Source organism: Schistocerca serialis, chromosome 3 (genome assembly GCF_023864345.2).
Source record: "Schistocerca serialis cubense isolate TAMUIC-IGC-003099 chromosome 3, iqSchSeri2.2, whole genome shotgun sequence".
Taxonomy (NCBI): domain Eukaryota; kingdom Metazoa; phylum Arthropoda; class Insecta; order Orthoptera; family Acrididae; genus Schistocerca; species Schistocerca serialis.
Window position 1 is genome coordinate 228635412 of NC_064640.1, and position 13987 is coordinate 228649398.

Below are 13987 nucleotides of genomic sequence, written 5' to 3' on the forward strand. Positions count from 1 at the left end.
ACCTGACCTTAATCATATTGAGCACATATAGGACACCATATGTATGTTTCTTGGATCCATTTTTGGCCAATTTCTGTGTGTTGTGGTCAACAGTTGAGTAGTTACGGATCAGGGTGGCTATCTACACACACTGTTTCACACAGCCCGAGCAATGACATGTCACTGCTGTCATAAGGCCAAAACGTTTTGCTAGATGCTATTAGGTTATATTCCTCATTACTCCATAATACCTCTGGTATTATGACATCCCCCCTGGGTTACTAGGTGAGCTCAATCTTGACAGAAGGATGTTCATAATATTAATATTATAGGCAATCGGTGTGTGAGGAATTTTCTTAAGCTTGGTCTTCAGTTTTTCCCAATACCCACCCGTCATCCGTTTAAATTTGTTGAAATACTCCGAGACAGTCACTGTGTGAAATGTACTAACTTATCTCATGTTTAAAACAATTTTATTTTAATAGTAAAAATTGCACATTTTAAATTGAGTTTGTTGTATATAAATCAATATCTTGTAGGAATGAGTCATTTTACATTCCATCACAAATTATTTTGTGAATATTGTTATGGCATCAAAATTTATAAGGGTTGTTTTTTTTTTTTTTCTTTAACACATTAGAATTACATAAATTCTTCTATACAACAGAAGGAGGTGTCAAGGAGAAACTTTCTCAGTTTGTTCTCAAATTCTGCTTTGCTGGCTGCCAGACATTTTATATGCCTCATTAAGTGATCAACAATTTTTGTTGCAGCATTACACCACCCTTTCTTTTGCTAAAGACAACCTTTATGGGGAGTAATGGATGTCATTTTTCTTTGTGGTATTGTAATTATGTACATCATAATGTACTGTAATGAACTGTAATGGATTATTTACAACAAACTTCATTAGGTAATAAATATACTGTGAAGCAGAAGTGAGGACGCCCAACTCCTTAAACAAATGTCTACAAGGTGATCATGGGTAAGCTACCACACATTATTCTTGTTGATAAATAATTAAACTTTAAGTGTTTCATGATACAACACTGGAAAATTCTTACTCTTATCAGTAAGTATGACAAGCACACTTTTAGGATCCATTTTAGAAGTTCTGGGCATGTTATTCATCTGCAAATGTGTCACATGACACACGAAAGTCATGTTTTTTTATCAGCAATCACATTAAAGGACATTTTGAAGTTTTCAACCTCAGATGATTTTCACGAGTATTCATTTTACAGGGTGATTATAACTAAAGTTAAACTTTCAAAACACTGTAGAAATAACACCACTAGTCAGAATGATGTCAAATTGCAATGGAAAATTATTGGAGAAGGGGAAAAACGTATGGCAGATGAAAAATATAGTATGAAAATTGATCAACAGATGGTGCTGCATGTGACAGAATAGGTAAATGAAAACACCTGTCATGCGCACGACACATTGAAGTTGGTATAAACACTTCAGGTACACGGCTTTTCCTCCTTTCGCATCTGCGATGTTCGCAATGACTGTCTCAATGCAGAATCACGCTCTGCTTGTAAAGCTGTATTACAAGAACGATGACTGTGCACACATCATTCTGTGGAAGTACTGGACACTGTAGGGTTTTAAAAAAGGTGTTGGTCCAATGGCTGCCGTGGGTCTGGAGAAAATTATTCATAAATTCGAAAAGACGTGTTCTTTTGGTGAGCAACCTGATAGGCAGAGGAAACAAATTGATTCGACGTCAGTGGAATCAGTGGCCACAGCAGTGCAGGAGGAGACAAGTGGTGGTGTGCAAACGTGTAGTGCATGGAGAATTGCCTGAACATTGGACATACCCATGAGCATTGTGCGTAAAATCCTACAAAACACTCTTCTTTGCTACACATTCAAAATTACCCATGTGCACGAGTTGCTTCCTGTTGACCTGCCAGCAAGAGAGACCTTTGCTTGCATGGAAGTGGACAATGATTGGCCAGGGAAAATTTTGTGGAAAGATGAAGCCCACTTCCATCTGACAGGGTATGTCAATACACAGAGTTTTTGAATGTGGGCAAGAGAAAATCCACACACAAATCAACCGGTTCCACTTCATCCTGAAAGGTCACTGAGTGGTGTGGGTTTACGGCATCAGCCTGAAAGATGATGTGTTCAGTGTTCCGACTGCAAACTTCGCTGCATTGAAGGCACGCACTGTGCAACACATTCTGAACGTGACTCTGGAAACACTTCCATCAGTTGTGTAACATTCTGTTCCTCAATTTCAACTTGTTGCAGAAAATGGTGGACAGCATACTGAACATTTTTTGGACCAGTCACACAGAAATTAATAATGTGATCTGATTTTGATTGATGCTTTTTGTACGGTTTTTGGTCTCAGGACAGTTAAAAACTGATGTAAGTGATGCTTTTTATGTGATTTTTGGCCTCAAGACAATTAAAAACCAATTTTTCCCATCCAATGCGATATGAACTTGCCGTGGTGGATGGGCTTACGTAACTAACAGTATCACACCTGTACACGCATGCAAACTGAGCAGTTAAGTTTGTTTAATGTCAAACGTACACCTTAGGCATTGTTGTATGATTCATTTGTCATTTGTAGTTGACCACTATTAAATTATAATGCTTACAGTGCCATCTATTGCTACATTTTGTAACTATTTATTTTCCGTCTGCCATATGTTTTCCCCCTTCTCCAATAACATTCCGTTACAATTTGACGTCATTCTGACTAGTGGTGTTACTTCTACAGTGGTTTGAAAGTTTAATTTTAATTATAATCGTCCTATATTATATCTTGCATGATTGCCCAATTTTGGCCTTGCAGGCCATTTTCAAGCATTGTAGGTGTTGATGTGTTGTGCAGTTACCCTGTTATTAAACAGTGCATACAGCCGATCTGAAAGCCAGCACATGACGTGCAAGTATGGCTGTGGTACCCCATGTGAACCAAATACGCAGTTACATCAATTAAATATCTAGGTGTAAAGTTGCAAAGCAATATCAAATGTAACAAGCACATGACATCAGTTGCCGGGAAGGCAAGTGGTCAAATTTGTTTTATTGCAAGAAGTCTTTTTAGTATGGCTCATCTCTAAAGGAGGCCACATACAGAATACTTCTTGAATACCACTAGAGTCTTTGAGACACTACCAGGTAGGATTAGAGTACATCGAAACAATTCAGAGGCACGTTGTTAGATTTGTTATTGATAGGTTCAATCATTATATGAGTATTACGGAAATCCTCTGAGAACTTGAATAGGAGTCCCTGGAGGAAAGATGACATATTTTTAGTGAAACACTATTGATAAAGTTTAGAAAACCAGCATTTGCAATTGTCTGCTGAAGAATTTTACGGCGCCCAATGTACATCTTGTGTAAGGAATATGAAGTAAACATAAGGTAAATTTGGGTTCATACAGAAGCAATTAGACAGTCTTTTCCCCCTCACTCCATTTGCGAGTGGAACAAGGAAGAGAATGACTCGCTGCTGTGCAAGGTAACCTCTGCCAATCACCATAAAGTGGCTTGTGGAGTATGTATGTAGATGTAGATGTCTACATCAATTTATGGAAGTAAAGGAAAACATAAATAACTTTGAGAGGATCTGAACTCTCCTCCATCAAATTTGTGTCCAGTTCCTGTAATTAGTACTCTTCCTTGGGAACTTTGCAGTGTAATAATGAACCTCAGAATATACTGTAACTAAGTACATGATTTCACAGTACTCTAATCAAATGAGTCATTTAGTTTACAAAGGACTTACTCAGTGAAAAATATAGTAACATGCTAGCCATTTATATGATCGTCCTTTAATTAATATTAAGCTATCTTTAATCTCCATTTTTCAACATACATTGATTTATACTTAACTATATGTGCAATGTCACATACACTTTACAGTCTTGTACATTCAGAAATTTTTCAATTGTATACAAGCAAAATGGCACAGTGTAAGACACTCAACTCATTCGGTTTAAATCCCAACCTGGACATCCTGATTTAGGTTTTCCTTGATTTGTTTAAACAGTTTAAGGCAAATGCTGGGAAAGTACCTTGGAAAGGTACTTTTAAAAGGGCACAGCTGATTTCCTCTCCAACCTATTTCTAATGACCTCATCATTGACAATGTTAAGCTCTAATATTCCATCCTTTTCCTATGGAGATGGAGATGTCAAGCAGACATGATTTCAGTTTGCATTTGAAGTTAATTATATTGTATATTAGATTTTTCACATACTTGGATAAGGGGTGAATTATTTTTGGGACTCCATAACCCACTGCTTTCTGCATCACACTAAGCCTGAGTGAGTTTTGTTACCAGGAATTTCTGAGTTGAAAGTGAACATCTTCATTCCCAAATGAATTACATAGCATTTCTTGTGTAACTTTGAAAATTATGACATAAAAGTAGTTACAAGTCAATGTGTCTTTATAGAGGCAGTTAATACCACAGGACAGAATTCTAGGATGAAAAATGTTATTTTTCTTTAATATACCTTATATTTTACCCTTATTTAAAAAATTTATTTTCAGTAATGAACAAGTTTGGATTATCTAAGTTTTTTTCAACATATTTCAAATTAAGTTTTGATTTGATTGAATATGTTGTTTTCTCTTTGTGATTAAAATCAGCAATATTACAAATTCTTATTCCTCAAAAATTAGTACACTTACAAATTCTTATCCTTCAGGCGACCCACATGAAGACATGCTTGAAGACCTATTGATATTTCTGTAAGCATATCTGCTAATTTCTTCTGAATGAGCTGGGTGGCTGCTAAAGGCCGTCCAAACTGGTGACGCTCTAGTGTATATCGACGTGCTTCTGCTAAGCAAAACTCTGCTGCACCCAGGGCTCCCCAACCAATACCATAATGAGCATTACTAAGACAGGTAAAAGGTCCCTGGGGAAAAAGGGCACAAAAAAAGAACCTTAAGTTACAACAGATCCAACACTTACAATAAAAATGTGAAATATGGAAGAGTTTATTTTGAATATAAATAGAACACACAGAAAAATTTTATCATCTTCACTTCAAACATCAGGCCTTTTTTAGTTTTGCCTGTTACAGTATGCATCAATTCCTCAGTATTCTTCGAGTTCATTATATGCACATTGTGTAAACTGTATGAACCAAATGAGTATTGATTATATAATCCAATGTGCCTCAACTAAGAATACATTTGCCATGTTTACCAAGATTCATCCACAAGATAACAGATCATAGGGATGAGAGGTTTTTTTTTCTTTTAGGCTTTGAAGAATAAATTGGATCAGCCATCATAAATGAGTGTAATGAATACAACTTTAATCTACGTGACAATCTGATTGTTGATTTGGAAATTATGTAAATATCTGGAGATGTGTGTTAAGGTCAGTGAGAACCTAGGGATGAGAGTTACTTTTTTCTTTTAGGCATTGAAGAATAAATCGGATCAGCCATCAGACATGAGTGTAATGGATACAACTTTAATCTATGCGACAATCTGATTGTTGATTTGGGAATTATGTACATATCTGGAGATGAGAATCTAGATTATTCCATGATTGAACTTAGAACATCCAAAGTGATTGTGTCAACAATTTGCTTACAGTACTTCATGAAATCGGTGCTCAGCTGCAGGATGATTTGCCTCATAATGGGGAAGAAGAAGATAATTTGAAAAAGAGTAGCAACATAATTGTACAAATTTTCTCACTTTAGATGAAAGAGTAGTGTGTCAAACTAATTGTATTTTCTTAAAATTAGTAGAAATGGTCATACATATTGCAAATCTTTAACTGGCAATACAATTATAGAAAATAATTAGTTTTATTTCCTACAGATGAAATTATGCTGTTTTGATATCAGCCTGTAAAAGCAGACATAAGTTTGTATCTGTCAACTTTAAACCTGCCTATCTCCTACCACTTACTTTTCAAAATATTTTGGAAGACTATTTATGATCAGATTTATTGACATGTTGCAATTCCTTTCTGATTCCTTCCCAATTTGGTTTCCATATAAGATACTTCACAGAGGATGCTATAATCATTTACAGAAATAAAATACTTTGTTAACAGTATCCTCTGAGAATCTTTTTGAATTTTTGGACCTCTTCCAGGTTAGACTTACAAAATTAATACAGCATGGGAAATCAGATAGTATAGACTCTTTCAGTGTTTTACCCTCAACCTATTCTTATCTTGATTTTTCATTAATGGCTTTCCAATGATGGTAAATAATCAGGCAGCAATGGTTGCCAATAAAATAGCTGTACAGATCAAGTATTACTACTACACAACACAAGCCACAAAAATGTCAAATTTGTTAATACTATTTTATAATAGTGAATGACACTGTAAGTCATTGAAATGAGATAAATGTGCTGGAAATTCAGAACATACAACATGTAAGGTTCCTATGTAGCCAAACAGACAATTAAATTGGCAGCTTATTGATAACTAACTGAAGCAACAAAGTTTGCTCCAAAAATTATTTTCTGACAGTATGACAGACAAGTGATTCTGTTATATTCTTTGTGTATTTCTATCATCTGCACTAATGAAAAGAATTTACATTTCATAGGCTATAGTTAAACAGAAGAGGGAAGTTCCACAATTGTAATAGGCTTGTCTCTCTCATACAAATGGCAAACATGAAAAAGCCAACACACATTACAAAAAGATGGGTAGAAAAGGACTTGCCAAAGGTGGATGTACCAGAATTAAATAATGCTAAATATACAATTATGTACCAGTTTCTGAGAAGACATAAGAAAGGGAAAGAAATATGCCTGATTGGCTGACTTTGAAGTAAAGATGCTGTAAATACAGTAAATAGCTACAAACCCACAAATGAATCCATTTCAAAAATTTACAATCACAATGTACTATCTTTGCATGACAAGAGTATGAAATACACAGCTCTTTTTTTCTTTTTATTTACACATCAAGTTCCGTAGGACCAAATTGAGTAGCAAATCTCCAAGGTCATGCAACATGTCAGAACATGAAATTACAACATACAAGTAATAACAGATAAAATAAAATGTATATGAACTCAAAAAAAGACAAGCCATAAGTTTGAGTAAGCACAATCAACAATATAACATAGGAATGAGCTTAATTTTTCAAGGAACTTCTCGACAGAATAGAAGGAGTAACACATGAGGACACTCTGCAGTTTCAGTTTCAAAGTGCATAGATGACTGCTAAGATTTTTGAACTCCTGTGGTAGCTCATTGAAAATGGTTGCAGCAGTATACTGCACACCTTTCTGCACAAGGGTTAAGGAAGTGCAGTCCAAATGCAGATTGGATTTCTGTCTAGTATTAACTGAGTGAAAGCTGCTAACTCTTGGGGATAAGCTGATATTGTTAATAAGAAATGACAGTAAAAAATAAATATACTGAGTGGCCAATGTAAATACCCAGACTAGTGAACAGGGGTCAACAAGAGGTTTGCGAACTTATTGCCCAAACTGTGCATTTCTGAAGCACAGATATCTTTTGAGAATGATAAGAGTTACCCCAAAATATAATACCATATGACATAAGACTTATGTCATAAGTGAATGAAAATAAGCAAAGTAGACTAACTTTCATGTTGAACGATCACTTACTTCAGATACCATTCGAACAGTAAAAATGGCATCATTAAGTCTTTGGACAAAATCCTGAATGTGGGCTTTCCATGACAGTTTACTATCTATCTGAACACCTAGAAATTTGAACTGTTCAGTTTCATTAATCATACGCCCATTCTGTGAAATTAAAACGTCAGGTTTTTTTGAATTGTGTGTTAGAAATTACAAGAGCTGCGTCTTACTGTGATTTAGAATTAGTTTATTTTCTACAAGCCATGAACTTATGTCATGAACTGCACTATTTGAAACTGAGACAATGTTGCACATAACATCCTTTACTACCAAGCTAGTGTCATCAGCAAACAGAAATATTTTAGAGTTACCTGAAATACTAGAGGGCATTGCATTTATGTAAATAAGGAATAGGAGTGGCCCCAACACTGATCCCTGTGGCACCTCCCATTTGACCGTACCCCACTCAGACTCCACATCACCACTATTCTCAACACTGTGAATAATGACCTTCTGCTGTCTGTTGCTAAAGTAAGAAGTGAACCAATTGTGAGCTATTACCCACATTCCATAATGGTCCAATTTCTGCAGTAACATTTTGTGACCAACACAGTCAAACACCTTGGTTAAATCAAAAATATGCCTAGTACTTGAAACCTTTTGTTTAACACATCAAGTACCTCACAGAGAAAAGAGAATATAGCATTTTGAGTTGTTAAATGACTTCTAAAGCCGAACTGTACATTTGATATCAAAATGTGTGATACAAAATTATCAATTATCCTTACATACAGAGCATTTTCAATGAGTTTAGCAAACATTGATGGCATAGAAATAGGTCGAAAATTGTCTACATTATCCCTTTCTTCCTTTTTATAAAGCGACTTTCCTACTGAGTACTTTAATCATTCAGGAAACTGACCATTCCTAAACGAAAAATTAGAAATATGGTTAAATACAGGGCTAAAATGTGCAGCAAAGTACTTTAATATTCTGCTAGGCACTCCATCATATCCATGAGAGTCCGTAGTCTTCAGTGATTTAATTATTCACTCAATCTCCTCCTTGTCTGTATCACTGAGAAATATTTCAGACATCAATCTCAGAAAGGCATTTGCTAAGATTGTTATATGATTTCCTGTAGAAACTAAATTTTTATTTAATTCACCAGCAATGCTCAGAAAATGATTGTTAAATACTGTACATATATCTGATATACAAGTAACAGAAACTGACTTTATATTGCCAACCTTGTGCTGCTGACCGGACACTTACTTCACAACTGACCATATGGTTTTAATTTTATCCTGTGAATGAGCTATTGTATTTGCATGCCATGTACTCTTTTTCTTCCTAATAACATTTTTAAGCACCTTGAAGTACTGTTTGCAATGCACTACTGTAGCTTGATTGTGACCACTTCTAACGTTTTGATATAATTCCCGCTTTGTTCTACATAATATCCTTACCCCACTAGTTAGCCACCGAGGCTGCCTTTTACTGCTAGTACCCTATTTAGCCCCCCCCCCCCCCCCCCCCATGAACCATGGACCTCCCAAGTGGGGAGGCTTGCGTGCCTCAGCGATACAGACAACGGAGGGGTATCTGTCGAGAGGCCAGACAAATCTGTGGTTCCTGAAGAGGGGCAGCAGCCTTGTCAGTAGTTGCAGGGGCAACAGTCTGGATGATTGACTGATCTGGCCTTGTAACACTAACCTAAATGGCCTTGCTGTTCTGGTACTGTGAACGGCTGAAAGCAAGGAGAAACTACAGCCGTAATTTTTCCCAAGGGTATGCGGCTTTACTGTATGATTAAATGATGAAGGCGTCCTCTTGGGTAAAATATTCCGAAGGTAAAATAGTCCCCCATTCGGATCTCCGGGCGGGGACTACTGAAGAGGACGTCATTATCAGGAGAAAGAATACTGTGGAATGACAGATCCCTTAATCGGGCAGGTAGGTTAGAAAATTTAAAAAGGGAAATTGATAGGTTAAAGTTAGATATAGTGGCAATTAGTGAAGTTCGGTGGCAGGAGGAACAAGTCTTTCTGTCAGGTGAATACAGGGTTATAAATACAAAATCAATTAGGGGAAATGCAGGAGTAGGTTTAATAGTGAATAAAAAAATAGGAGTTCGGGTAAGCTGCTACAGACAACATAGTGAACGCATTATTGTGGACAAGATAGACACGAAGCCCGTGCCTACGACAGTACTACAAGTCTATATGCCAACTAGCTCTGCAGATGACGAAGAAATTGAAGAAATGTATGATGAGATAAAAGAAATTATTCAGATAGTGAAGGGAGACGAAAATTTAATAGTCATGGGTGACTGGAATTCGATAGTAGGAAAAGGAAGAGAAGGAAACGTAGTAGGTGAATACGGATTGGGGGTAAGAAATGAATGTGGAAGCCGCCTGGTAGAATTTTCACAGAGCACAACTTAACCATAGCTAACACTTGGTTCAAGATCCATAAAAGAAGGTTGTATACATGTAAGCAGCCTGGAGATACTGATAGGTTTCAGATAGATTATATAATGGTAAGACAGAGATTTAGGAACCAGGTTTTAAATTTTAAGACATTTCCAGGGGCAGATGTGGACTCTGACCACAATCTATTGGTTATGAACTGTAGATTAAAACTGAAAGAACCAGAGGTTGTACAGAGTTTCAGGGAGAGCATAAGGGAACAAGTGACAGGAATGGGGGAAAGAAATACAGTAGAAGAAGAATGGGTGGCTTTGAGGAATGAAATAGTGAAGGTAGCAGAGGATCAAGTAGGTAAAAAGATGAGGGCTAGCAGAAATCCTTGGGTAACAGAGGAGACACTGAATTTAATTGATGAAAGCAGAAAATACAAAAATGCAGTAAGTGAAGTAGGCAAAAAGGAATACAAACGTCTCAAAAATGAGATCGACAGGAAATGCAAAATGGCTAAGCACGGATGGCTAGAGGACAAATGTAAGGATGTAGAGGCTTATCTCATGAGAGATAAGATAGATACTGCCTACAAGAAAATTAAAGAGACCTTTGGAGAAAAGAGAACCACTTGCATGAATATCAAGAGCTCAGATGGAAACCCAGTTCTAAGCAAAGAAGGGAAAGCAGAAAGGTGGAAGGAATATTTAGAGGGTCTATACAGGGGCGATGTTCTTGAGGACAGTTTTATGGAAGTGGAAGAGGAGGTAGATGAAGATGAAATGGGAGATATGATACTGCGTGAAGTGTTTGACAGAGCACTGAAAGACGTAAGTCGAAACAAGGCCCCGGGAGTCGACAACATTCCATTAGAACTACTGATGGCCTTGGGAGAGCCAGCCCTGACAAAATTCTACCATCTGGTGAGCAAGTTGTATGAGACAGGCGAAATACCCTCAGACTTAAAGAAGAATATAATAATTCCAATTCCAAAGAAAGCAGGTGTTGACAGATGTGAAAATTACCGAACTATCAGTTTAATAAGTCACAGCTGCAAAATACTAATGCGAATTCTTTACAGACGAATGGAAAAACTGATAGAAGCCGACCTCGGTGAAGATAAGTTTGGATTCCGTAGAAATGTTGGAACACGTGAGGATATACTGACCCTACGACTTATCTTAGAAGAAACATTAAGGAAAGGCAAACCTATGTTTCTAGCATTTGTAGACTTAGAGAAAGCTTTTGACAATGTTGATTGGAATACTCTCTTTCAAATTCTGAAGGTGTCAGGGGTAAAATACAGGGAGTGAAAGGCTATTTACAATTTGTACGGAAAGCAGATGGCAGTTATAAGAGTTGAGGGGTATGAAAGGGAAGCAGTGGTTGGGAAGGGAGTGAGACAGGGTTGTAGCTTATCCCCGATGTCATTCAATCTGTATATTGAGCAAGCAATAAAGGAAACAAAAGAAAAGTTTGGAGTAGGTATTAAAATCCATGGAGAAGAAATAAAAACTTTGAGGTTTGCCGATGACATTGTAATTCTGTCAGAGACAGCAAAGGACTTGAAGAGCAGTTGAACGGAGTGGACAGTGTCTTGAAAGGAGGGTATAAGATGAAGATCAACAAAAGCAAAATGAGGATAATGGAATGTAGTCGAATTAAGTTGGGTGATGTTGAGGGAATTAGATTAGGAAATGAGACACCTAAAGTAGTAAAGGAGTTTTGCTATTTGAGGAGCAAAATAACTGATGATGGTCGAAGTAGAGAGGATATAAAATGTAGAATGGCAATGGCAAGGAAATCGTTTCTGAAGAAGAAAGATTTGTTAACATCGAGTATAGATTTAAATGTCAGGATGTCATTTCTGAAAGCATTTGTATGGAGTGTAGCCACGTATGGAAGTGAAACGTGGACGATAAATAGTTTAGACAAGAAGAGAATAGAAGCTTTCGAAATGTGGTGCTACAGAAGAATGCTGAAGATTAGATGGGTAGATCACATAACTAATGAGGAGGTATTGAATAGAATTGGGGAGAAGGGGAACTTGTGGCACAACTTGACTAGAAGAAGGGATCGGTTGGTAGGACATGTTCTGAGACATCGAGGGATAACCAATTTAGTATTGGAGGGCAGCGTGGAGGGTAAAAATCGTAGAGGGAGACCAAGAGATGAATACACTAAGCAGATTCAGAAGGATGTAGGCTGCAGTAGGTACTGGAAGGTGAAGAAGCTTGCACAGGATAGAGTAGCATGGAGAGCTGCATCAAACCAGTGTCAGGACTGAAGACCACAACAACCCTGCCGGCCAAAGTGGCCATGCGGTTAAAGGCGCTGCAGTCTGGAACCGTAAGACCGCTACGGTCGCAGGTTCGAATCCTGCCTCGGGCATGGATGTTTGTGATGTCCTTAGGTTAGTTAGGTTTAACTAGTTCTAAGTTCTAGGGGACTAATGACCTCAGCAGTTGAGTCCCATAGTGCTCAGAGCCATTTGAACCAACAACAACCCTATTTAGGACATTCTAATGGAAAGCAGCTCTCAAAGAGCATCAGAAATGTGTTAAGGAAAGCATTATATTTGTCATCTATGTTACCAGCACTATAAACATCCTGCCACTCTTGTTCCTCGACAAGGTTTAAAAAATTCTCAACTGCTTTTGGATTAAATGGTTCAAATGGCTCTGAGCACTATGGGACTTAACTTCAGAGGTCATCAGTCCCCTAGAACGTAGAACTACTTAATCCTAACTAACCTAAGGATAACACACACATCCATCCCCAAGGCAGGATTCGAACCTGTGGCCGTAGCGGTCACACGGTTCCAGACTGTAGTGCCTAGAACCGCTCGGCCACTCCGGCTGGCTTTTGGATTAACTTTCCTGCATAGTTTGTAATTATATGTGACATTTGTTTGAGTACAAAATCCTTTTAGTGTTAAAATTGGTGCATCATGGTCTGAAAGGGCATTGACCCTTTTACTAACAGAATGCCCATCTAGTAATGAAGAATGAATAAAAATGTTGTTTATGGCTGTGCTACTGTTCCCCTGCACCCTAGTTGGAAAAACACAGTCTGCATCAGATCATATGAATTTAGGAGATCTACCAACATCATTTTTCTTGCACTATCGGGTACAAAATTTACACTGAAGTCACCACACACAACTAATTTCTCGTACTTCCTATAAAGTGAACAAGAACCCCCTCTAGCTTGGGCAGAAATGCTCTGAAGTCAAAATTAGGGGACCTATAAACAAAAACAATTAAAAGTTTAGTTTCACTAAATTCAACTGCAACTGCACAACATTCAAATATCCGTTCAGTGCAGTGCCACGATACATACCTCTATGGACTCAAAAGGAATACTGTTTTTTACATACATGGCCATTCTCCCACCCCACAATGAAATCCTTGTAAAACAGCCAGCTAACCTGTATCCTGGTAAAGGAAGCCTCTGAATCGTCAAATTATTTAAGTGGTGCTCCGATATACGAATAATTTCATAGTCAACATCTATAAGCAGTTCACTAACTTTATCTCTAATAGCTTTAATATTCTGATGAAATATGCTAACTCCTTCTCTACTTGGAAACATGACATCCTCTGAAGGTGAGCCCTTAGAGGGACTTCCTTTAAGCAGGTATATCCATCAGCTGACTTCATTCAAAAACGGTGCAGCTCTAACACCAACTACTACAGGAATTTTTCCAAGAGTGTCCTACCACCACCCACTACACTTGCACCTATAAGCTTTGCCAGTATCCCCTTCCCAAACCTGTTGAAGTGCAGGCCATGCCTAGTGAAACCTGATCTACTGATAAACTCAACTGGCACCACTGCAATGTGACCCATGCCCTCTGCCATCAGTGCCCTCTCCAGCCCAATGTTAACGTGCTTAACAGCTGCATTAAGATGAGGCTGATCATGATGCTGAAACAGTTGCATGAAATGCAGATTGATGCCATCAGTTTGAGTAGCTATCTTTATCAGGTCACCACCTACATCACATTCCC

General features: G+C 37.7%; 1 protein-coding gene across 5 annotated transcripts in view; it reads right to left on the reverse strand.

Annotated features, from left to right (window-relative positions):
• Window positions 1–13987, reverse strand: part of LOC126469964 (glutaryl-CoA dehydrogenase, mitochondrial-like) — a 925249-nt gene that overhangs the window by 400248 nt on the left and 511014 nt on the right. The window contains exon 7 of one of the 5 annotated variants that reach the window (XM_050097388.1): window positions 4650–4879. The exons of the other annotated variants lie outside the window; for them this stretch is intronic. Coding sequence (XP_049953345.1) covers window positions 4650–4879 — 230 coding nt within the window. The remainder of the gene's footprint in view (window positions 1–4649; window positions 4880–13987) is intronic. 5 annotated transcript variants of the gene reach the window in all.